This window comes from Callospermophilus lateralis, chromosome 9, assembly GCF_048772815.1.
Source record: "Callospermophilus lateralis isolate mCalLat2 chromosome 9, mCalLat2.hap1, whole genome shotgun sequence".
Classification (NCBI taxonomy): Eukaryota; Metazoa; Chordata; class Mammalia; order Rodentia; family Sciuridae; genus Callospermophilus; species Callospermophilus lateralis.
In genome coordinates, this window is record NC_135313.1 from 76996282 (window position 1) to 77023528 (window position 27247).

The window sequence follows — 27247 nt, forward strand, 5'->3', positions numbered from 1 at the left end:
GTCCGATTCAATTCCTATAACTGCAAAAAGAAAAAAAACACACACACACACGTATGTACATATATGCAAGCACTATCTCTGTTGCCTAAATAAGTATTAAATATGAACTTCTATCAAAATCACAAAAAGTTAAGCCATGACTGAGTATGATGGCACATGCCTATAATCCCAGCAACACAGAAAGCTGGGCAAAGAATTCAAGCTCAAGGTCAGCCTTGGCAACTTACAGAGACCCTATCTCCCTCCCTACTTATGCAAGGAGTGGGAAGGAAAAGAAAAGAAACTATTAAGTTGTATAGGCAATTTAAAGAACACTGACATGTTATTTCCAATGCATTTTATCTTCACAAAGTTTTCAAGAATGTCAATGGCCTATTAAATTTAAGATATTAAAAAGAAACAAAAACTAAGTAATAGCCTTAGCATCTAAAGAGGGAAAAAAAATCTCAACAGCTGTTAAGTCTTCTTAAATGGATTAATCTCTCAATTCTCAGCAAAATTTTCAATATATTTTAGAAAGCTGAAAACTACTCATAGAGATTAAGAAGTTTTTTTTTTTTTTTTTTTTTTTAAAGAGAGAGTGAGAGAGAGGGAGAAAGAGAGAGAATTTTAATACTTATTTTCTAGTTTTTGGTAGACACATCTTTGTATGTGGTGCTGAGGATCGAACCCGGGCCGCACGCATGCCAGGCGAGCGCGCTACCACTTGAGCCACATCCCCAGCCCTAAGAAGGAAAGTTTTTAAAATGTGCTTGCTTGGGCTGGCTATGTGACTCACTGGTAAAGTGCTTGCCTGGCATGTATGAAGTCCTGGGTTCAAATCCCTAAGCAAGTGGGTGCGCGTGCGTGCATGCGCACACGCACATCATCCCCCCCCCCAAAAAAAATGCTTGCTGAAGGGGAAAAAAAAAATCATAGTATCTTTTTTGGTATACATTCACATATCTATAAGTACATCTGACAATAGCAGATTCAATTTCAAAATTAAGTTGCAGAATGTTCACACCTTTTCAGAACATTTACTTAGTTACATAGAGGAAATTGGTCTATGTAGGCACACCTCACTTCCTCTTTCTTAAAATTCATTCATTCAATAAACTGTGAAAGGAAAGGGTATAATCTAGACACCCGGAATCCAATTTTTTTTCTGAACCAAACAAGGTATGGCTTAGTGCAGGAGATGGCAATATAAATAAGAAAATAATGAGAGGATCTGTGGGTGTAGCTCTGTGATAGAGCACATGCTTATCATGTGTGAAACCCTGGACTCAATCCCTAGCACTCCAGGAGTAGAGGGTGGGGATTCATAAAATTGATAAAGGAAGTCCAAGGAACTTTCTAAATCATCATCTAAGGATCTATATAAAAACTTAAGTAAAAGAGACATTATGTCCCAGAAAACATTAAGTACTAAACCTGTATTATCAATGTCACCCGAGTTCCTCATGTGTTATGGTATGCAGCGCAGAAAAGACCCTAAGAAGAGGTCTTACCAATTTTGCTAAAGGTGAACAAAGTATAGAGCTGCATAAAGATCTTTAGTGTTGTGAGATGAAGGAACATCCTGAAAGTTTTGATCTCCTTTATTTAGCACCTTTTGTTCTACCTGCTCTTTCCCTAGCATTCATGACAAATAAAGAAGTGGTCATATGATCCTAGTATCTGTCATTCACCATATGACACAGTATGGCCCAAAGTTTCAACCAAATATTAGACTCTTTTATATTCAACCTCATTCCTCCTACCTTATTAACAGGTGAGGAGATCTCATCTTCTTGGGGTCTTTTCAGTCCTCTCTTTAAAATGCTGGTAGATGGAGAAGCCAATGGGGACCAGACACATCGTGTTTGCATACCACTAGGACTGTCGTTTGCAGACAAAAGTAAAGGATCAAGCTCCCTTAATTTTTGAGGAGATGCATTATTATCTTCTGTTACCAATTCAGAGATAGCTGTTTCAGATGACGAAGACTGTAATGTTTCCTCCATTGTCTCTGAAGTGTGATGAACTTCCTGTAAAGTATCATTTCCTACTACCACTTGATTGTCATCTAATTTCATTTCTTCAGATTTATTAAGTTCAATATTAGTTTCAGTTTTATTACATTCAATCTTTCCTTCTTCAGTGTTCATTTCAAGTGTGTCAGGAATACAGTTGTCAGTTTCTACATTCAATCTTTCTGTTTGAGCTTCTTCTGGCTTAGAGGTTTTGGTAGTCCTGTCCCTGTCCTTTGTTTCCTCTACACTGTCAGTTTCAGAATTCACCTGCTCAATCACTGTTTTTTCATAATTTTCAATTTCAGAATTGATTTCTTCAAGTGGGCCTAGATCAGATTCATTACTTCCTCCACCCAATTTCCCGTTTGCTTTTTGTTCAGAAATCTCCGTCTGAGAATTCACATTTATAGGTGTGGTATTATCAGAAAGACCAGTACCTGAGTTATATTCCTGTGCTGCAGCTGCTTCAGCATTCAATTCTTCAGCATTGACTTCTTCAGCTTTATCTGCTTCAGGTATGCCACTTTTAGTATTTCCCTCTGCTACCATTTCTTCAGAAATATCTATTTTGGCACTCTTTTTCTCAACCAAGTTAGCTTCAGATTTATCTTTTTCTAAGCTAGTTTCAGATTTATCACTTTTTATATCCAATTCCATAGCTTCTACTTCTTCCAGATTTGATCCCACTGTTGCTTTACATGCATTTCCTTCAACATTAACAATGTTAACTTCTTCTGGAGAAAACTCTCGTTCCCTTTTTTTAGTGTCCAAAGGAGAACATTCCTGTGAAATGTCCATGGAGTCACATGCACATGGGCCCACAACTTTTAATATGTTAGATGGCTCCTCATTTTCAAGACACGTTGCCACACCAGAATCCATATCACAAGTGCCCTCCTTAAAAGTTACTATTTCAGGAGGAACAGATTTTTCAATAGTACTTTCTTTCAATTCAGTTGCAGGTTCAATTACTAAATCATTTATAGTATCGGTCTCCTCCTTGAGACCCAAATCAAAATTCACACTGGGATGTTCATCTAAAATTTTTACTTCAGAATGCAGATTAGCATCACAAGTTTTTGATATAGTTCCAGGTGTCTCCACATCTGCTTTTGCTTCACTATTCTTTTCATCATCATTTTCTATGTTCCTTAACCCAATAAATGAATTTTCCTGGGGCTGTGATTTTTCCCTACAGCAGTCACAACCTTTAGATCGCCTGACCCTCCTACTTCTCTTGTGCTGGCATTCAACAATTTGAATACTTTTTTCAGAAAGCAGAGCGATGCTTGATGGCCCCACTTTTGAACACTCTCCCACACTATCAGAATCTCCCTTATGTAACCTTTTATTGGCATTTCTAGTCCTTAGATGTGATTCTGGCACAGGTGGCCATGTAAAGGAATTTTCTGTGCATTTGCTAGTCTTACTTTTTCCTTCATGTATATCTGGTACATCATCAGAAACTTGCAACAAATCTGAAGATATTTTAGATTCCTGAGATATTACCACAGTACTTTCACCTGTTTCACAAATCTGAGATTTCACATCTACTTCAGAAATTGCTTTAGACTCAGGCGTCTGATTTTCAACTTTTATACACTCTTGTACCATTTTTTCTTCTTGTTCTTCCATGTCAACACTATCATTACTTTTGGTTTTCCACTTTCCAGATCTCTTCTTCCTTGATCCTTCTTCTTTTGCCTCAAAACTATCAGATTCTGAGTTCTCAATGCTGAAAAGCAAACCCTGAGATGCTCTTCTTGTTTGATAACGCGTTCGTCCCCTTAAAGGTTTCTCAGAGGACTTATCAGCAATGTCCTGGGCACCATCTGCTTCAGAACTATTATTCTCAAGGTCTGGTTTACTTTTATTTTGGTCCATTTCAGCATTAGCACTGGTTTCCCCCAAAGTTTTCTCATGTAAATTATTTCCTTTCTCAACTAAATTTTCCTGTACTGAATGTTCAGAAGTCAGTTTTTGCCTAGATAACACATCATCTTTTACATGCAATGGACTCTTTTGAAGAGATTTTTCTTCTTCCTTACGTCTTTCCTTTTTTTGGTGACTATTTTCTTTATCTTGGCTATCAGTGGTTGACTCTATTATTTCTGAACGTCGCCTTGAAGATCGTCTAAGGGTTTTTTGGTTTGAAGTTATCTGAACCTGATTCTCTTCATTTACCATTTGATCTGCTGGTATTATGACTGGGGGTGTATTTTCTTTGGATTCCAAATTAACCTCTCCATTTTTCTCTTCCACACTATTATTTTCCAACACTACATCATTTTCTATTGTTGATTTAGGCTTTGTGTCTTCATACTCCACTGTAGGTTCAGAAAGATGACCCTGATTATTCTGCACATATTCTGTTTGATTAAGCAAACCAGGTGGGTTATTTTCTAAGGCTATCATGTCTTCGGTAGATTCCTGAGTATTTTTCTCTTCTTCAGATTTCATTAAAGGCTTAGACTTTTTATTCCCAGACTGCTCAGCTTTACTAGATCTCCGACTTGATCTCTTAACTCCATTCACCACTTTCTCAGAATCAGATTTTGATCGAGTCACTTCTCTTTTCTTTGTTTTTAAAGTAGTATCTGTTTTAGTCATGTTTTCCTGGTTATTTTTCACTGTAACAACTGATGATATACTATTCAAGGGGGACGGGCTGAAAGGTCTATTTTCTGAACCATCAAACTTTTCTAACGTAATAAAGGTTTGCCTTCGACTTGTAGGCTGTGGGGGAGTTCCAGAAATAGAGGAATTAGAAACTGAGCTGTTGACAACAAATGAACTTTCTGCATTAGGTATACATTCAGTTGAAGCTTTCTTTGATGAAGTTAAGGTGATTTTTCTGACATCATTACTACTGGTCATTAATACTTCTGGATTGGTTTCCTCAACAGAACTACATCCATTATTTGAAACAGAAGCCTTTTCAAGATGTTCATTCATACCACAGTTTTCCTTGGTATCTTGAGGAATAACACTGTCATGCTGCATTTGCTTTTCCTGTACAGAAATATATATACAGATTAAATCTGCAAACAAGTTTCACTTCCAAGGAAAATTTAAGTGCAAAACTTCAGTAATACCAAGATGACCACTAACTTTCAACAAAATGCAAATACTCCAAAAGTAAAAGAAGATACTCATTAATGTGCTCCTCATTTTATTCAATAAAAGCCAAACATTTAAATACACACATGACTATAATTTTGTTAGTGTATGATTCTAAAATAAACCTTAAAATTAATAAAATGAAGAGCAGCCCCCAGTCTGCAACAATTTATTCCTAATAGGTGATTCTAAAAACCATAAAATATAAAATATTGAATATACCTTAATTATCATCTCAGAATCTTCCATTGGTTTTTCACTTGAATTAGGTGTTTCCCTGAAATAAAGAATTATAGAAATTAAATTGTACTTAAAAAAAAATTAGGAGAAATTGTTACAAGTCCAAAAGCTTTCATACTTACACAGACTCTTCCTGACTATAATGACTAGAAAATAAGGTATCTTGTGAAACATCCAGATTATTATACATGGCAGGAATATCACACCTGAAAAATATTTTATTTGTAACTTTACAAATCTGATATTATTCTTACAATTAGAAATTAATTGCAATCTACTAAATTATCTTTTATGAATGTTACACAATCAAGATCTATATGGTTACTTCCAGATTTATCATGAACTTATCTTCCTATACAACCTACCTCAACAAAGGAATTCCATTTGGCAATATGTGGCACATTACTAGGCCACTTTATATATTATAAATACAGTAAAGTGTAATTTCTCCCATTAAAACTTACAATTCAAAGGGTCAGTGGTAGTTGGCTGGTCTAGCATGTGGGGCCCTAGGTTTAATCCCAAACCAACAAAAACTAAACACATTATGCAACAACAAATCTGTAATTTCCTGCATGAAATCTAAGCATAAATAATGGATGTCCAGGGCTTTGGTTGTGGCTCAGTGGCAGAGTGCTCGCTTAGCATGCATGAGGCACTGGGTTTGATTCTCAGCAACATATAAAAACAAAATAATGTGTCCACCTAAAACTAAAGATACATGAATAAATACTTTACAAAATAAATGTCCAATTCAAAACAAAAGGCGTACAAACCGTTTTGTTTTGAGTACTTCTTTTTGATGTTCAGTTAATATTCTTTCCTTTGCTTCTTTTTCTTCTGGAGGAATAAACACAAAATCTTCTGACTTTTCCTCTTCCAACAGCATTTCACTCTTTACTTTTGGAGATGAAGATTCTAATTTTAGCTGCAGATTTTTAAAAAGTAAATGTACATTTTCAGTTCCAACATCATTTTCAAATGACTTCTAGTTCCTTCTAATACTGATAAAGGTTTTTCAAAGTTCAAAGTCTGATGTACAGTCCATATGATATTCAAAATAACAAATTAGTAATAATGTTCTTTACTATTTTTCTACTTCTAATAAATGCTGAGAAAATAAAATTAAGCCCTTTAAAAGGAGGCAAATCTGTACACCTTAAGATGTGTTTTTCGGGCAAACATAGAAATCAAATATAGAAATCAACTGGCGAAGAGTATATGTATCACTTCCAAGCTGTAACAATGAACTAGTCAAATTAAGTAAGGCTGCCAATATAGTATGTCTTACATACTAATAACTTTGAAAATTTGTAAAGATAACATTGTATCATTGTATTTTTAGCATCTACACGAAGGTTTCAGTCTTCAGAAATAATGTTTGTCTTTTATTTTGCTAGGGTCATGGTCTCAAGATTCTATAAAAACTCTTACTGGTTGGAGATTATGAAAGAGAATTCCTGTGGTGTAAAAGTAACTGACAGCTAGAAAGATCTTCTTAAAGATTTGACATTAAAGTAGATAACTTAGCTAGGCATTCTCTCTCTATACCAAGTTAAGTTCTACAATCTCTCTCTATTCTAAATTAAGTTCTATAATAACAATTCTAAAATGTTCTCTTACACTACCTATTTTAGTCACTGGGACCTAGAGTCATCTTATCTTGCTACTGCTGGGAATAAATTACATATAATAAATTACATACAAGTATTATCATGAGGCTAAGAATTACACAGATTTACCCTTACTGAGGAGTCATCACCTTCCTCTTCCAGATTTTCATACTATGCTATTAGTCTTTGTAGAAGAACTCTACCAATCCTCACCATCCCATATTTGTTAAGCCATTTATAGCTTTTCCTTGCAATGAGAAGTTTTGAAATAAAAAGCTATTATAAGCTCTATTTTTTAAATTCTATTAAATACAATGTTGAAAACATACTTTGACTGATGGTTTCACATTTTCTTTCTTATCCTTTGTTTGTGTCAAAAAGGAATCTCTTTTTCCACTTGATTTTCTTTCCATACCACTTATCTTCACATTTAATTGTGAATTTTCCATCTGTTTTATTAAAAATAAAAACAATTTCATTAAGGACAACTCTACTTTCATTTCTTTTCACATCTAATAATCACATACTAATGATAACTTATTTTAAATTTAAACACTGTCAAAAGACAGTAAATAGATTGTCTAAATCTTACAATTACTGTTTTACACCATTTTAATTTCATGAAATTTGAAAACAAGACATACCACATAAATATTGCAATATAAATCAAATTGCTAGACTCAAACACTGTACCCATTACTGAAAATATACAAAAAAAAAAAAGCCCACAAAACTTTCAACATTAAAGAATAAAGAAGATTAATAAAGCACACAGTTTAGAGAATATTAATGCAGGAAGAACATTTTCTCTTATACCTGAATGTATGGCTTTAGCAGACTAAATTACACTGAGCAACAAAGTCTTTATTGGTGAGAATTTTTTTTTTATTCCAAAAGCAAAACATCAGTAACTATAGTTACTGATATTTTTTTCCTTACTGATTCTAAGCATCCAAACCAATAGCTGTATAAGATCTGTTGCTAAACAGAAAAATATTTTCTAAGGATGTTCAACTTCCTAAGAATACAGTATCCATCCATGCCTTTATGCCTCTGAACTCCTAGAATTAGATGGTAATCAAGTATCAGTCAAAGTGACCTTGGTCCTAAGGGTGATGTGATAGTAAAGATTTATTTTTTTCTGATAGAAATAGTGATGAATTTAATACAAAGAAATGAAAGCTAGAAGAACAGTTCTTGCTTAGGTATAAAGACTTTAGTAAGTTCATTTCTACTTTTTCCAAAATAATTCCACTGATGTGTTTTAACAGTTATGATGCTTGTAAAGACTACAAATAAGTACATGAGTTGAATGTAATTTACATGAGTATTTCTCGAGAGAAAACTTTTGCACTTAATTTATACTAGTATTTCAGGCCTGACAACTCTATATATACATATGAAAAAAAAAAATCATGCTAGGGAACTCTTGTCCAGGTTCTACTTATTTATCACTTACTATAAACAAATCATTTAAACATCAAAAATTTTAAAACAAAATGACAAAAACAACAACTCACTACTTCTGAATATGGTCCACTGGATTCCTCCATGATTTCAACACTTTCCAAACCAGGCAAGAGAAGTAAAAGTGTCTGTTTGGCTTGTCTTAGTACTGGTCTTTAAAAAAGTACACAAATATATATACCTTGAGTCAAGTGTACTGGTGCGCAGTGGTGATGTTAACAAGCACTGTCAAATACATACATACACACTTTCTCTCTGATAGTAGTAGAAACTGAACTCAGGGGTAGTCTACCACTGAGCCACAACCGTAGCCCATTTTGTTTTTATTTTGAGACAGAGAAGGGATTGGTAAGTTGCCTAGACTGGCCTTGAACTTGCACACCTCCTGACTTAGCCTACCTGTTAGCTAAAATAGCAGGTATGACCCACAATATCAGGTTAGAGTACATTAATTACAAGTACTTAAATTTTTAAACAGTAAATGAAAATTGGCTAAAAGCTTAAAAGATTGTTCTACACATGTATAGAAGTGGGAGAAATCTGTACTTTTCAAAAGAATCTCCAAATTTTCATCTCTAAACCTTTTGTCAAAATTTCCAAAATATTCATCATGGATAAATTCAAACAGAAGTATGACATTAAGCACTCAAGTAACTTTAAAAATAATCATTATCTTGCCCTTCTTTTTAGGATAATTTTAAATTCTTTTCATTGGTTCCTAAAATCAAATTTACTGTAAGACCCAACAAAAATGTTAAAGAATGTTTAGTAATTACCAAGCAATCCAAATAATAAGTATAAAATCTTATGCAATGATTCCCCATATTAAGATTATCTTAATACCAAAAAACCCATTCATATTATCATAACAGAATATATAAGGAATAAAAATGTGTTATTGCATACTTTAATTCCTCAGGGTAAGTCAACATCGTCACTTTAGCAAATGTGGCATTCCAGAACTGAGCACTTTGTTTTCGAATCTGTTTATTCTTGTGCAAAAATACTATACAGAGCAGAGGAGAAAGCTGTTCAAGAAGTTCACTGTCATAAATTCCAGTGTAGCTATACTGTAGACAAGCAGTAATTTCTCCTAAGAGCTTTTCTAACTAGGAAAAGGGAAAAAAAATAAGAACAAAAAGCATTCTAAATATTAACTTGCAAAACATGTTGCTATTTCAATTTTTAAAATTTCAATAATTTTAAACAAGGCCCCCTGATCACTGTAAATCTCTTTATATGCTGACAAAATATCTGGCAATTTTATCAATAAACCAACTTGATTTTGAGTGTATTTCCCATTGACAGGGGAAAAAATGTGTTTATATCAATTTAACAAGAATTAATAATTGTCAAAATATTCTTCACCAACAGAATTTTAGGCCCAACTGAGCACATATATAAAGAGATGACATCACGAATTCTATGATTTTAAGCTAGCTTATTAACCCCATCTTTTAAAAAAAGAAAATCTACTCATGAATGTGTCATATTATTTCATAATATTAAATGTCCATTAAAAATATGCAAAATTATATATAATGTAGACAAACATCTAAACTCTATGTTCTCATTATGAACATTTATGTTTTATGAACAATTTTTTATTGTTACCTTGTTGTTCAGACAACTGTACACTTTTGGAACTTCATCAAGCCTAGAATGGAAAAACACATAAGAGAGGACCAGTTATATTTCAGAAATATGACACTATGTTATCTATCAGTTTAAACCTGAAAATAAGGTTACCATAGTGATAAAAACAAATGTGTAGATGTAATGACGTAAAACACTGTTCCTAAGTCTTAACAAGGGGAAAAAAAATGCCAAACTTGATTTAACATGGGAAAACCTCATCTTTAAAACAACAAATCATTGAAAACACGGTAGACCTCAAAGTGTTTGTACTAGCTTCCTGTTTCTGTATATTTTTAAAACAAACTATTTTTAATACAGCAAAGACTCAAATAATTTGAAGAGGTAGTAAGTTCATGAATTTAATGTTTGGACTTTGCACTTCATAAAATCTGTTACCTATTTTTTTCCTCCATAAATTTATAAAAGACAAACTATTACCACCGAACAACACAAGCTTGTTACAAGATTATTAAGAAATTCTTTCAAAGTGTTTTTATAAGTATGTTATTGGGGAATTTTTCAGGTTCTTGGGCACTTCAATTCTACCTCAAAGTTCTATACTATTTGAGATATCTTTTTAACAAAATATTTTAATATATTACCCTGTGTAAATTGTAGAGATTACCATCCATAACAACAAAACTGGTAAAAAAACAAAAGTTGCTACATATATTTTAACTGCACAAATTTAATTCAACAACTAAGCACAAAATACTTACTTTGAGTTTTCATAAAATAATGCCAAGGGTCTTGTTAAAGTTGCAAATATTTTTCGGATCATAGATGGCAGAGAAATATGTCCAAAAACATTGGAAAGCATGTTGGTGATCGAGGTGCCAATAGCAAGTAGAGTATCAGAATATACTTCTTTGAAGCTCAGAGTGTGGAAAGAATAGATCACTTTCACAATAAGTTTAAATAAAGAAGCCAATTTCCCTAGGGGCTCCTTCTTCTTTTTGGACCAATCTGAAGATCTCTGTGGTGCTAAGACATAATTACACTGATTACAAACTTACGTACTTTGAAAACAGTGTCACACTGTCTGAATGTACAAATTCATTTCTCACATTTAAAAGCTAGATGCATCAAATACACATGTATTTAAGTGACACTTCAAATAAACCCTAAAATCACACATTATTAATGGTCATATATCATAGTAGCTTTACCAAGGAAAATTAGTGACAACAGAAAATGACATCAAATCTAGAATAAGAACACGTGAGTCTATTCTCCAGGAAATTCAAAAATACATTACAAATTTTTCTGTTTCTCAAAATTTTAACTATTTTTTTTAAATCAACTATTTTTTTTCTTAGTTGTTGATGGACCTTTAATTATTTACTTATTTTATTTATATGTGGTGCTGAGAATCAAAGCCAGAGGCTCACACATGGCTAGGCAAGCATTCCACCACTGAGCCACGACCTCAGCCCCATCAACTAATTTTTAACAAAATACTAAATTATCCGGGTATATCTCAACAATCTGGGAGGCTGAGGCAGGAAGATGACAAATTCCAGGCTAGTCAACTTAATAGGATCTTGTCTCAAAAGAAAAAAATAACAAAGAACTAGTACCTACTTTCTAATTTAAAGAAAATTATGTCATAATAACATTGTCTTTCCTTTGTACTCTTCTTATAGCACTTCTTTCCAGAAATCAGTTACAAGAATCAACCCATGTCACTCTTGCCCTGAAAAATCATACCCATTCCAAAATGTCATCTGTTTCTCTCAATTCATTTTTATAAGCCAGGAGAGCTCAGATTTAATAGAAAGCTCTAATCCAGTGCTTATTAATTAGTCTCATGTGGTAAAATGAAAAAAAGAAAAAGTGTTACTAATAAAGGAAGTCAGCCTTCTGCACTAAAATCAGTTTCTTGGACATGAATATACATATACACTCCTGAATGCTACCCAGAAATTCTTGGATAGGATGTTAAGGTTAAGGCTAAGGTAATATATCAGAGAACTGGTTATATACTAGTGACTATAAATATATTGAGATTAACAACAAGCAGGTTTTCTCCCAGTTAAAGAGTAGTTAAATACAAATACAGAAAGATGAAAAATGTGAAATGGTGGGATATTTAGATGGTAACAAGAAGTACATCAAAAGAAGCAGGGAGGTGGACCCAGTGGTAGAAGCATGGTAATACCAGAGCCTCAGGGGACTAAAGCAGGAGGGTCATAAGTTTCAGGCCAAGATGGGCAACTTTGTGAGACCTTCTAAAACTAGAAAATAAAAAGGGGCTGTCATGTACCTCAGTGGTAGAACACCAATGGGTTCAATCTCCATTACTGGAGAAAACAAAGCACAACAATAACAGCTAAGAGATCATACACCTCTGTTTTTCAATTCTGTCCACTCAGAGGATCCAAGAACAACATCATCTTGTTAGCAATAAACAATCTTGGTTTCTAAAATGCTAATCTCAGCTAAAAGGAACCATGTTCGCTTGAGAATGGCTGATTCAAGGCTGCAAGGAAAGTGCAAGATGAAGCTAAATATTTCAAGCCCAAGTTCCCTAACAATAACGGGATGCATCAAAAAGTTATACAAGACAACTCAATGGTCATCCTTAATGAATAAATCTGGGATATCTTGGTCATTAAGATAAATAATAATAACTAAAGTCCACTGAACAAACTGGAAACCCAGGAGTCCATCCAATAAAAATAAAATGTAGGATATCAGAAGGTTTATCTTACATTAGATGTCACCTACACTTGTACGATTCAATACATATAGAATGATTTATTATAGAGTAGAATGAAATAATTAAAAATAGGAATTGAGGCAAGAAGCATTAAGGGTTGATCAACTCATGAGTGAAAACTTCCTAAAGGATAGGATACTGCCTGGAGCAGTAGCATATGCCTGTAATTCCAATCACTCAGGAGGCTAAGGCAGGAGGACTGCAAAATCAAGGCTGCATCAGCAATTTAGCAAGACCCTTTGACCCTTTCTCAACATAAGAAATAAAAACAGACTGGGGATGTAACTCAGAGATAAAATGCGCTGGATTCAATCCCTAGTAACAAACAAACAAACACCCCAGGATACTTTATATAGTCTCAAAGTGTCTGCCACAAAACATTTACTAGTAAGTATATAGTAATTAGCTTTACTGTGGAAATCTGTCACATTACCAACTGAACAAAAAAGTAAATGTTGTCTTCATCACTAATGGAACACATGAATTAAAAGACCCACAGCATTGTTGTTGTAATATTCCTATAAAAATGAATGAGAACTGAATCAAATCTTGAGGAAATATGACAAATTTAGATCAAGCTGCTTAAGTGCTCCATTGTTTTGTTGTTGTTCGTTTGTTTGGGGGGTACCTTTTTGGTTTTGGGGAAGAGGGGGTTGAAACCAGGGGCACTTGACCACTGAGCCACATCCTCAGTCCTATTTTGTATTTTAGTTAGAGACAGGGTCTCACTGAGTTGCTTAGCACCTCACTTTTGCTGAGACTGACTTTGAACTCATGATCCTCCTGCCTCAGCCTCCTGAGCTGCTGGGATTATAGGAGTGTGCCACCATACCGGGGCCGTTAAGTGCTCCATTTTAAGGGGCATGAAAGACAGGGCAAGAAATGTTCCAGATTGGGCTGGAGTTATAACTCAGTGGTAGAGTGCTTGCCTAGCATGTGTAAGGCAATGGGTTCAATTCTCAGTAATGCATATAAATAAATAAAATAAAGGTCCAGCCAAAAAAATAAAAGATGAATGAATTTAAAATAAATAAATAAAAAGGTCCATCAACAACTAAAAAAATATTTTTAAAAAAGTAATGAAATGTTCCAGCTTGTTCACTAATCTGACATACTTTCATAGAATGAATAAAATGTATATTGGCCAGGCACAGTGACGCATGCCTGTAATCCCAGTAGCTTGAGAGGCTGAAGCAGAAGAATCATGAATTCAAAGGCAGCCTCAGCAACACCCCATCTTTAAATAAAATATAAAAAGAGGGTGGGGATGTGGTTCAGTGGTTAAGCACCTCTGAGTTCAATACCTAGTCCAGAAGGAGGGGGGCGGTTTATTGGGGGGAATAAGACAAATGCAATCAATTTATAATTGAAGAATCTGAGAAAAAGGATATGCAGTTTCTGTGTGTAATTCTAGCGAAGTTTCTCTAAATTTAAAATAACTATAGGTCATCTAAAAAGTCCCCAAGAGATCCTGATGCACAGCCCTGGATGATAACTATATCCTTTATGCAAGTCTTTATTTCCCGCTTCTGCTCCTAGATTTCTGCTAGCAGATTTTGAAATCTTATTCTATAAATTTAAAAAGCAAAGGGATGATCTCTGGTTCTGTTCTAGACAGACATGGAATGATACAACCAGGAGAAATTTGTAATTGTGAGTTTATAGATCATGGACACTTCCGATATTCAGATAAATCTAAATTTTCACAAGTATCAACATGGCTAAAATAATGTCAACATGGGGCTAATCATCTTGGTCCTACATAATTCCAATGACTCATGAAATGTTTTCTAGTATCATTACATTTTATAATCTTTTAAAGTTATGGTGTTCAAAACAGTTTCATTTTTCTGACTTTGACATAATCAGATTAGGTACTGCTCAGTTCAAGAGGATACCTGAAATTTACTGCAAGCACATCTAAAACCTATTTAGTTGAATTCAGGAAAGGATGTTGTGATATGTAACATGTTACTCAATCTTAATTTGGTAAAATCTGAAAAAACCAAAACATTCTAAAAGCATTCTAGTTATGTTTTAGAAATATTTATATTAAATGATTAATGAAAATAATGACAGATCTTAAAACAGAAAAATATAATAAAGCTCAACATCAACTGACATTTCTATTAACAGCAGGTAATCATCTCCTATATGGTAAGAAAATATAAACCTAGATAGATGGGTATATTTTCTTAAAACATTAATTAAGCAAGAAATAATGGTGCACGCCTGCAATTACAGAAACTCAGGAGGCTGAAGCAGGAGGATTCCAAGTTTGAGGCCAGCCTCAGTAATTTAGTGAGACTCTGTCTCAAAATTTAAAAATTACCAAGGGCTGGGAATGTAGCTCAGTGGCAAAGCATCTCAGGATTTAATCTCCAGTGCCAAAAAAAGGACAACCTGTTTTAATTCTAACTGTCCAATTTTAACAAAAATGGTAAAAAAAAATTGCATTAAATGTGTAGATTTTTAATTTCTTATAAAACCACAACCAATTTAATAATTCTAAATTTAATACCAATTAAATGATTATTTTAAAATAAAGATTTTAAAAATTAGAACATTTAATATAAAAAATTGAGGGGCTGGGGTTGTGGCTGAGTGGTAGGGCACTGGGTTCGATCCTTAACATCACTGTGTCCATCTATAACTAAAAATATACATATATTTAAAATAAATAAAAAAATAAATAATGATAAAGTAAAGGGTAAAATCCTAATAGAGAACTATTTGGTAGTTGATGAAATATTGCAACAAATAAATGTAATGAAGATACTTACATTTAACGTTGGGCTGATATTTAATATCATATGGTGAAAAATCGATGCAATCAACCATTACAGTAATAATATGAACAATCCTGTCCAAGTACAACAAATTCTAGGGAAGAAAAGTATCATGATTAGAAACTTCTAGCTACTAGCTATCCAACAATAATAAGCAGCGGCAGTAAAAAAGCATGACTTTCTCCCATATATACCATAATAATACACATTCCATAATTTTTTCCATATAAGGTAAAAGTATATGGTTATAAACATTTCCCAGTTACTGTTGTGTACCAAATACTATTATCAAGATTCAGGGAAAAAAATCATCCATCTTTAAGATGCTCATTCAATACCTCATATGTTCAGAGTGGAAGCACAAAGCTTAAAATGAGATTCTTGGGGGCCAGTGCTGAGGAAAGAACCCAAGACATCAAATGCTAGGAAAGCGCTACACCACTGAGCTACATTCCTAGCCCCAGTAATTGCATTCTTTATCAAATTCTTCTTAAAAATTAAAAAAGTAATGATGTATTCATAAATCCCAGTGGAAACAACAATCAAAGTTTTTAAATTTTTTTTGAAAAATGTTTTTAAGTTCCACCAATATTCTTTCTTTCTTCCCCAATCCAACTGAAATAAAAAAAGGTCCACAGACTCAAAAGACTACCAGGTGAGGAGCAGCAGCAAACTAAAAGTAGAACAAAGAAAACCCATGGCTGATAAGCCAAAGAGAACACTTCAAAAATAACAACTTTCCAAATGGAACCTCAGAGTAACAGAAGTCACAGTAATATTTACAAAATAGTTAAATGGTTGATTAAAAGTTAAGTTTGCTGTACTTAGCTGGGTGCAGTGGCACACGCATGTAATTCCACAGGTTCAGAAGGCTAAGGCAGGAGGATTTCAAGTTCAAAGTCAACCTCAGCAAAAGCAAGGCTCTAAGCAACTCAGTGAGACCCTATCTCTAAATAAAATATAAAAATAAGAGCTGAGGATGCAGTTCAGTGGTCAAGTGCTCTGGAGTTCAATCCCTGGTACCAAAAAACAAACAAAACAAAACAAAAAATTGTACTGCATTTAGAGATGTATAAAACAACTGGCCAGTGTTTCTTCTCTCCTTATCCTCCATTATCTTCCATTTATTCACTTAACTAGATTAACTGCCATATCTGCCCTAAAGACAGCCTCTGCCATAAAATGTAAGTACCAGAGGAAGAAAATAATGCCTCTGTTATGTATGAAAATCGTACAGAAGGGCCAGTTCAAATGGGAGGCTACATACTAGAAGAAAAGATGCAAAGATGCTAAATTTAGGAGCTTCCTCCTTGCTCACAATTATAAAGCAGAAGATGACTACAACCACAATTTTACTAGAAAAACACTTCTCTCTTGTATTAGAAAGTACATTCCTACTATCAACACCAAGCACCATGATGAAAATGTGCTAAATACAAACTGAACTTTAATCCACCAGGAGTCAATGCAAGAAGCACAATATTCTCATGTTAAGAGGGAAATTATACTCATTTAAAACATTAAATGTAGGGCTGGGGATGTGGCTCAAGCGGTAGCGCGCTCGCCTGGCATGCGTGCGGCCCGGGTTCGATCCTCAGCACCACATACAAACAAAGATGTTGTGTCTGAGGAAAAACTAAAAAAAAATAATTAAAATTCTCTCTCTTTTAAAAAAATAAAACAAATAAAACATTAAATGTAAATCAAAACAGTTCAATACTCCTCTAAACATTTATACGGCAAAGGAATGGGAACAACTAGAAATATCAAGCTCCCAGAAAGCAGTAACCAAAGCAAAAGAAAACAAAACACCCAAACTATGTGGAAAAAGAAAAGAACATGGAAGACAAAGTCAAAAGGTTTAAAAACAGTCTAAAGTATATTGGGGGGGGGGGAGGGGGAGCAGGGGCAGATACTATTCAAATAGAAAAACTGAAGGGCACCAGTAAAGCAAGGCATTATTTTCCTGACCTAAAGGCACATTTCTTTATATTGTAAAGGTTCACTAAATATTTAAAAACAGACTAGTAAAATTCCCAAACTTCAAAGACAACAGAATGATCCTAAACTTTGCAGAGAACCCAAAAAATTACCTAATAAAAAGGTTAGTATTAAACTATACATTTGTAATAATACAAGTTTACAATTCAGCAAGAACTTTAGTTCACAACTATTTTCTAAGGATGGAATAATTAACATTGTTAAAATATCTATACTACCCAAAGTGGTCTTCAGATTCAATGTAATCTACCTTAATATCCCAATGGCATTATGTTTTCCTTTTGTGTGTTATTACTGAAAATTAAACTTAGGGGTGCTGTATCCCCAGCCCTTTCAATTTTTTATTTGGAAACCAAATCTTACTAAGTTACTTAGGGTTTTGGCAAGTTGCTGAGGGAAGCCTGAATCTTGCAATACTACTTTGTCAGCCTCCCTAGTAGCTGTGATTACAGATGTGCACCTCTGGGCCTGAACCAATGGTATTTGGTTAAAACATTCAAAAGAACCTGAAGGGCCAAAGTAACCAATCTTGAGGAAAAATGCCACAAACAAGAAGCATCACACTTCCTGACTGAAAATATATTGCTACAAAACTATGTAATCAAAACAGTTTCATATTAGCAATGAAACAGACATATAGACCAAATAGAACAAAAAGACCAGAAATAAATTCTCACATGGGTGGTCCTACAACAAGAGCGCTGACAATACACAAAGGGGAAAAGATGGTCTCTTCAATAAATTATGCAAGGAAAAACAAAAAAAAAAAAAAACACAGGAAGAATAAAATTGGATCCTTATCTCACACCATATGTTCACTCAAAATGGAATAACTTACATTCTAATACCTAACACATTAATACTAATAAAACAAAATGGGAAAGACTTCTTCACATTGGTCTTGCTAATGATTTCCTGCACAACATCAAAAGCACAAGCAAGAAAAGCAATCACAGACCAACAGGATTACTCCAAACTAAAAAGATTCTGCACAGCAAAAGAAACAATAGCATGAAGGGACAATTTAAGGAAAAATATATTTGCAAACCATGTATCTGATAAGTGGTTGAATACCTAAATTACATAAGGAGCTCCAATAACCCAATATTAAGAAAACAAATAACCAAACTTTAAAATGAGCAGAAAACCTAGGTAAACATTCCTCAAACTGGATGTGGTAGTGCACACCCGTAATCCCAGTGATAGCAAACCAACAAAAAAACCCACCACATTACTCGAAAGTAGACACAGCCTAGCAAGGTGGTGATTACCTATAATTTCACCAACTCAGGAGGCTGAGGCAGGAATATTTCAAGTTTGAGGTCCATCTGGGCAAATTATTGAGACTATGTAAAAATAAAAACTAAAAAGAGTTGGGGTATGAGCTCAGCAGTAGAGCACCTGCCTACGTCAGCAAGGACATGGGTTCAATACCCAATATGGAGGTGGGGGACAAAAGATAAATACAAACAACCAGCAATTATATATGTAAAGGCAATCAACACCAGTATCAGGGAATGCAAATCAAAGCCATGACATCACCTTATATTTGTTAGGGTAGCTATTTTTAAAAAGAAAAAAAATTCAAATCTCTATTTTGAGTAGGAAGAGGAGGAACACTGTACACTGTGGGAATATAAAATGGTCCACTTACTAGAGACAATAGTATAAAGAGTGTTCAAAAAATTAAACTACCAACCTATAGTTAATTTGTGAGCCTGTGGCAGGCTCACAGCTTGAGCCCAGGAGTTCCGTGCCAAGCAGGGCAGTTTATGAGCCCCCTTCTCTAGATGTGAGGTAACTTTTGGAGGTAATGAATATTTATGACATCATGACGATGGTTGTTATTATGAGTCAACAACTTTTTACATTTTCTTATCCGGTAGCAGGGATTGAATATAGCATCTGGGATTACTTGCATGTGCCAGGACACTCAGTTGTACAACTTTTCATATGTAAAACATATCTCAATAAAGTGATATAATACAACTGTGATACATATTTTTTTTTATCCCTAAGTTTGCTAACCAACCAATTATTTACAAAAAGACAGGAAGATAGTGGTCATGTATCTAAAAGTAGTTGACAATTGTTTCCTCAGAAATAAAATATAAAGTAAAACAAGGAGAAAAAAAAATGGAACACAAAAAACAAAGCTAAGCAGCAAAACCAAGAAAACATTAAACAGGTTATGTCAGCAGCATCTTTAATTTCTGGGGGAGGGGGAGAGATTTCTCAGGTCTTATGGAATCCTTCAGAATAATGTAGGTACTCTAACTAAAAATTTAAAAATTTCAACAAAACCTGAAATGTGCCAAGCCCCATAAGAATGTGTGGGATGAAATCCTACCAGGTTTTTATCTCCTGGGATAAATGTTATGGACTTCAAATGTGACAGAAAAAAAATTAAAAGTAGTATCTCAAGTAAGAAATTACTGGCAACAGTAATACATTTAATTTTGAAGATGAGAAAAGAGTGAAAAGGGACTTTTATATAGTCAGTTGTTTGGCTAAGGATGGTGGCCTATCAGTGATTCATAAGGTTGAAATAACAGGATCCCAACTTCAAGCTTGGCCTCAACTACTTAGGGAGACCTTCAGCAACTTAGTGAGACACTTTCTTAAAAATAAAAGAATATACTCAACGGTAAAGTCCCCTGGTTCAATTCCTAGTACCCTCTCCCCTGCACACACACACAGACACAAAAGTCAGTCCTTTGTATCCATGGGTTTTGCACATACAGTTTCACCCAACAACATATCAAAGACACACTCATATCTTGCTTGATGGTTATAGGTAAATGACAGATCACTTAATTTGACAAAAATCCTATAAGATTACCAAAAGCTGAAAAATTCCTATCACCTCCTGTTGTCAATGCAGCAGTCAATAGTGTAACCCATTACATCCTCGTGGTGATGTTGGTATAAAGAAACATACTGTGCTACCAGTAACACAAAAGTATAGCATATATATGTAGAGGACAAAATACTTGATATCCATGTTTGCTAGCAGCTTATGTATTTGCTACACTACACATTTTATCATTAGAGTCTACTTCTATTTTCTACATGATTTAGCTTTAAGTTTGCTCTATTGATTTTCACATGATGAAAGTGCCCTAAGGACACATTTCACAGAAGGTATCCCCTCATTAAATTATGTACAACTATACTTCAAGTGGTAAGTCTGTTTAAGACATTTTTCCTTGTTTTTATTCCCTAATACATTATGACAACCATTTATTTAGCATTAGGTATCATAAATATTCTAGATGATTGTAAGAACATGGGGAAATGTGTATACATTATATGCAAATATTATTAAGTCACATTATATAAGGAACTTGAAGATATGTAAGTTTTCGAATTATAAGCTGATCCTAAAACCAATCAACCTCAAAGACTAAGCAAAGACTACTTTGAACATTAAAAACTGCTGGGCTTGGCTGCATATGCCTGTAATCCCAGTATCTCAGGAACACAAGACAGGAGAAATCAAAGTTTGAGGCCAGCCTGGGCAACTTAACAAAACCCTCAACAGCTTAGCAAGATTCCTGTCTTAAAATAAAATATTAAATGGACTGGGAATGTAGTGGTAAAGTGCCCATGGGTTCAACCATGAGCACACCCCTGCCCCTACCAAAAACAAACAAAAAACTAAAAACTTCCAGATTGACGTCTAACAGATATGAGAAAGTACACAGAACAGCCTACGTCTTGTATTGTTATTCTGAAATGCCACATGGAGGTACATAGTAAAATAGTAAAAGAGCTCTTAATGATCCTGGTACATGGACCTGAGAGGACCCTCCTTCCAAAAAAAAAAAAAAAACAACTGTTTCACAAAGCTGTACTTGTTTTCTGTATTAACTTGGTCTCTTATAAAACAGAAACATTAGCAAATGACAGTTCAAAAGTGTTACCTCCATTTACTTGAAAAGAATTTCCTTAAATACAAACAACGACTAAAATAACAGACCAGTACCAAAATAAACTCACTGAAAGCGATTCATCTTCCAAACTGGACATTATCTTGGAAGAAAGTTCTTCACAGCACAAATTCTCTTCTGCTGTTGCCACCAAGGCAGCACAGCGAGCAAATGCTCTATATAATTCTGACCAACTTCTAAGTAAAGTCTTCATGGTAGTCTAATAATAAAGAAATTTTATTAATATATACCTCTTTATCCAACAGCAAATAGAATCAATGTATCTTTTAAGGCGTCATAGAAGAGTCTAGCATAGGTAATAACTTTTCCCCAATTCCCAAAAAGTTCTAACCATAGTATCAGCAATCAAAGATAAAAAGAAACTTCTCTCTTCACCATTTTCCTTTCCCCTAAGCTAATAAAGTTGTATGGATCCTGTCTTAGGCAAAATTACTGTTGAGTTCATTATAAACGTTGAAAAGGCAATATTTTTTAGAAAAGCACAAATTCCTTACACATAAAAATATGACACGGTCTTACCAGAGGAAATTTCTGTATTGAAAAAATATGGTTGATTGGCAAAGTAAGTGCACCATAGATGGCACTAAAATTATGTTCTAATGCATCACCTTGATTCACTTCATTGGTCTGAAAAAAGAAAAATGAAAAAGTTATCCTCATCTACCTAGTAACATTAAGTAATTCTAACAGGTATAAAACTGTGTCCCGTGCTAATAGCATTAAGGATTTTTTAAACACCTTTCCCTTGGTAGCTATGAATATGACTTATCTGTCCATAAGATCTTTGCAGATATAATCAAGTTAAGACAAAGTCATAATGCATTAGAGTGATCCTGAATCCAATGAATGGTATCCTTATGAGAGGAAGAAATCTGGACACATTGATAACACGAGGGTGAATACCATGTGAAAAATCAAGGAAAAGACTGAAGCCATGTGGTCACAAATGAAAGAAGGTCACAGACTACCAGCTATCAGAAGCTAAGAAAAATGGATCAGTTTCTCCCTCAGAGCTCTAGAAAGAACCATACAACACTTTCATTTTGAATTTTGGCTTCTACGACTATGAGAGTGGTAGAGTGCTGGGTGGGTTGTCAGCCCCATTTCCAGCACAAAAATAAATAAATGATCTGTGGGAAATGAAAGCACAGAGTTTAGATCCTAAAAAGAAACCCAGAAACAACTCCCTAAATCTGTTACTATACATATACAGCATTCAAACAAGGACCTCTGCTATCCTTCAAACAGTAGGAAGCTATTTAGAAATATAAGCTATTATTATTCAATAGGAATATGTTTAATAGTTTGCTAGTCTGAGTAGACTAGTATAATGTAAAAAATTATGTGGTATCATTTTGTGCTTAGCAATATTAGTCCAGAGAATCTGTCCATGAAAGTGAACTTGTGCTCCCTGTTCTTTCAGTATCAACACCTTTTTAGTATTTAAGTATAAGAAATAGTAATCAACTCTAACTTAGGAGAATGTTAAATGGCTTTGAAGTAATATATAACATTCAAGATGATCATTATTACTACCTATTGGTGTAACAACTCAAAGGACCCAAAATATTTAAGAATCTGTATGTATTATATATATTTCTCCAATCACTATTGGAGAAAACAAAGCTCTTAGACCCCTATTAAGTAAGGTTAGCTTTCTTTGGTAAATAAGGCAGAAAAAAAAAAAAAAAACACAATGAAATCAATCTAGTAGACAGAAAATTCACAAACAGCACACACACAAAAAAATATTTAATATCTTCTATTCAAATTCAAAGTTCTAGCTGGGTGTGGTGGCCCATACCTGTAAACCCAACTAAGCAAGAGAACTGCAAACTCATGGCCAGCCTGGGCAACAATTGCAAAAGGCCATGGATGTACCCCAGTGGGAGAATGCTGCCCTGGCAATTACGAGACCCCAGATTCAATCCCCAGAACCTCCCTTCAACACACACACAAAGTCAAGCTTCTATTCATATCATAAAAAGAAAAGTCTCTTAAATTTGAGTGGAAATATATAGCAAATTTACATCAGACCTGATTAATCATTTCAGTTAATGGCGTGACTATAATACTCCACATTCTCCAGAGATGCTCCTTGTTTTCCAATTCCTTTGCATTTTGATTAATAACATTTAATACTGAGTCACTAAAAGCTAATGGTGAAGTTGGACCAGAAAGCACATAACCTACAAGTGTTTCAAGATTGAGAAAAAACCTGAAGTAAAAAAAAAAAAAAAAAAAAGAATGTATTATTGAATACTTTTGCTGAAATACATTAACTGCACATTAACAAATTCTAAAAATAATTACAAAGAAAATAAAAAATGAATTTGAAGTCTTATTTATGAAAATTATTTAATAAAAGAATCTTATTCATTATATAATCTTTCCATAAGAAACCTCATAAAGTTTCTACCACTCTACCACTGAGCTCCATCCCCACCCTGTCTATTTTTTTATTTTGAGACATGGTCTCAGTAAGTTGCCCAATCTGGCCTCCAACTTGCAAACATCCTGCCTTGGCTTCCTGACTCACTGGGATTACAGGTGTGCATCATCATACCCAACTTCATATTGCTTATTTATATTTTTGCAAAGCTGGGAACTACGCCAAGAACGTTTTGCATGCTACATCATCATTCCACCACTAAGCTCCTTCCTCAGCCTACAGGTTATTTAAAGTACAAACTTACCTTTCATCTGCTACACATTCCAGGAGATTATTGTTGAAAATTAACTGAATTAAGAACAAAGCTGGAGTTCCCTGAAAAAAGGAGAAAATGAAATTAATCTTAATCAATTACAAAACATAGTATACTTGTATGCTATAACCAGTTAAGAAATGATGATTGTCTTAGAATAAAAAAGTTAAATTTTATTGAGGTATCACAACAAATAAAACCCAGTATCTTTCTATTCTAAATGAGAGCTATACCTTCTACAAGAGAAATAATGAACTGGTGAGATTTCAAACATTTAAAAAGCTAGAACTTACTAAATCCCCACCTACACCATGTAGGTAATGTCATTTCACAATATTAAGCTCTATTATGTATAAATGAATAGAAATCTTTCCTTCTGGGGTCAATTATTTAAGCCAGGAAAGTATTTTCACCTATTGATATATAAGCTATTTAATTCCTTAAAGATTACCGCTTGTTTGTTTTTAAGTCAGTCAACATATTTCAAATCCGATACTCTCAGAATCTTAAAACTTAAGTATCACCTTTATATAAGAAAATATGGAAATATCATGGATTTTTTTTTCTTTTTTTTGGCCAATCTTTATCATAGCATTACATTTAAGATACTTGCATTAAGAATATCCATATTAGCAACCTGATATGCTGGTGAACCTAATACTTTCTGAGGAAGTCCTTGAATTGTAATTTCCATGAGGACCTAAGAAAGAGAAAAGATCACAGTAGTCAGCCATTAAAAACATCACCTTATGGGCTGGGGGTGTTAACTCAATGGTGCTTGCCTAGTACATGTAAGGCTTTAGAATTAATCTCCAGTAATGCTTAAAAAAAGAAGTCTATTTACTTAGTAAAATACTATTCTTTTAACTGTACTTTTAATAATTCATTACAAGATATTCTTTCAATAATGTTGATTAATATGTATTTCCATTATGCTAAAAATTTCAAATACGTAAACATGAAAAGTGCAAAGTAAGTACTTTACAGATAATGCGTTCAATTTGGAGTATATTTTCACAGATCTTCTAAATGTTTGCATGTGTAGGTACACAGAAAGAAATAAACTACACATATTTTGCTTTCTTTGTGGTGCTGGGAAATAAACCCAGGTTGAACTACTAAGCTAAATCCCAACTCCATATTAACACTACTATAAACCAATGAGGATATTTAATGATATTTAATCATTTCACAATGTGAAATGTGTAAATCATTAATGTATTTCATTAATATATACTGATGCTGCTAAATGAATCAATGTCTATAATTTGTTTATTCATCCATTTTTCTAAAAACGAATGCTGAAGCTCTTATTTTGTACTGATAAAAGAAAATTTTGAAATACATTTCATAGGACTGTTAATTAGAAACTAGGTTAAAATTGCTAACTCAAATACGAATAAACCTACCAAACTGCTCTCTTAAAAATCTTCCTACACTGCTATTAACATAGATGACATAACTTAAGTGTCACAGAAACATAACAAATAATTACAACAGAATTTTACATATTCTTCTTTGAAACACATTAAAAGCATTTATTTTGAGCCTTGAACCCTAGTGCTTTCCATGTATTAACTAACTTAATTACCTATCGATACTACACAGCCTATTTATAAATCAATCAGTGGGACCAAAAGGGTAGATAAACTATGCAAATTTACTCTAAAACACAGTTGGGTAGAGCTTCTGCCTAGCATATGCAAAATCCTGGGTTCATTCCCTGGTACCACCATAGTAAAATAAATAAAAAACAGTTGGTCTGAGATTCAACCAAATCTGCTCTACAGTTCTTGCTATAAACCACAAGCTATACTGCCATGGTACATTTACTTGTCACTGTACATAAAGAAAACATAAGGAATTTAAACTAAGGTATCATTTTTTGGGTGGCTTACTATTATAAAATTTACATACAAGACAAGCACTGTCCCATATGCCTATAATACCAGCTCAGGAAGCTAAGGCAAGTTTGAGAAGAGTAAATTTGAAGGCAGTGTTTCTCAAAATAAGACCTGGATGTACTTGATGACAAGTGTGCCCTGGGTTCAATTCCCAGTCTGTGATTAAAAACTTAACAAAAAAAATACAGCAACTACATACTATTTACTTTCTCCTTTCCTTCACTACTGTATGTTTTTAAAATGTATTTAAGAGCTGGGGGTGTATGTCAGTGGTAGAGTGCTTTCCTAGTTTAACAGGCTCTGGGCTCAATCCCCAGAACTGTACCAAAAAAACCAAAACTGTATTTAATACCAATGTCATTATCAGGGTTAAAGAGTTAACAGAAGGGTGAAGTAGGAGGATCAAAAGTTCTAAAACAACCTTGGCAACTGAGATGCTGTCTCAAATTAAAAATAAGCTAGGGATAGAGCTCATTGGTAGACTGTTTCAGTCTGCTATTCTTGAGGCCCTGGGTTACAATCCTAGTACTAATCAATAATGTATTCACCAGCTAACCATTAGTGGTATTCAGCATTCCTGTCATTGTATTAGAAAACATTCAGTTTCTTCAGTTCAAATTTCATGCCCTTTACCTCATTTTCTCAGTATAGCACATTCTTTTTATTAATTTGAAGATGTTAGTGGCTAATATAGTCATTTACTTTAATATTTTTTAATTGATTAATATCAATAGAAGGGTATTTATTACAGAATAAAACTGCTGATAAATACTTGATTAAAAAGGTCTCTCCAGGGGCTGGGGTTGTGGCTCAGTGGTAAAGCACTTGCCTAGCATGTGTGAGGCACTGGGTTCGATTCTCAGCATCATATAAAAACATTAAATAAAGGGCCACCAACAACTAATGAAGTATTTAAAAAAAAAAAGTCTCTCTGGAGGGTTGGGCATATAGCTCAGTTAGCAGACTGCTTGCCTCGCATGCACAAGGCCCTGGGTTCAATCCCCAGCACTGCCCCAAAAAATGTAACAAAGTCTCTGAAAATTTGTCCTATCCAAAAATTCATTTCAAATATGATTTATTCAAAGTTCAATTTACAGA

General features: G+C 34.0%; 1 protein-coding gene across 1 annotated transcript in view; it reads right to left on the bottom strand.

The window, feature by feature from the left end:
• Positions 1-27247, bottom strand: part of Rif1 (replication timing regulatory factor 1) — a 58168-nt gene that overhangs the window by 7765 nt on the left and 23156 nt on the right. Inside the window, exons 16-30 of the mRNA XM_076865916.2 lie at positions 24859-24945; positions 24237-24307; positions 23578-23758; positions 22060-22167; positions 21590-21739; positions 15581-15680; positions 10795-11059; positions 10052-10094; positions 9344-9546; positions 8491-8590; positions 7300-7419; positions 6134-6285; positions 5480-5563; positions 5340-5394; positions 1746-5009 (exon numbers count right to left, since the gene is read on the bottom strand). Coding sequence (XP_076722031.2) covers positions 1746-5009; positions 5340-5394; positions 5480-5563; positions 6134-6285; positions 7300-7419; positions 8491-8590; positions 9344-9546; positions 10052-10094; positions 10795-11059; positions 15581-15680; positions 21590-21739; positions 22060-22167; positions 23578-23758; positions 24237-24307; positions 24859-24945 — 4983 coding nt within the window. The remainder of the gene's footprint in view (positions 1-1745; positions 5010-5339; positions 5395-5479; positions 5564-6133; positions 6286-7299; positions 7420-8490; positions 8591-9343; positions 9547-10051; positions 10095-10794; positions 11060-15580; positions 15681-21589; positions 21740-22059; positions 22168-23577; positions 23759-24236; positions 24308-24858; positions 24946-27247) is intronic.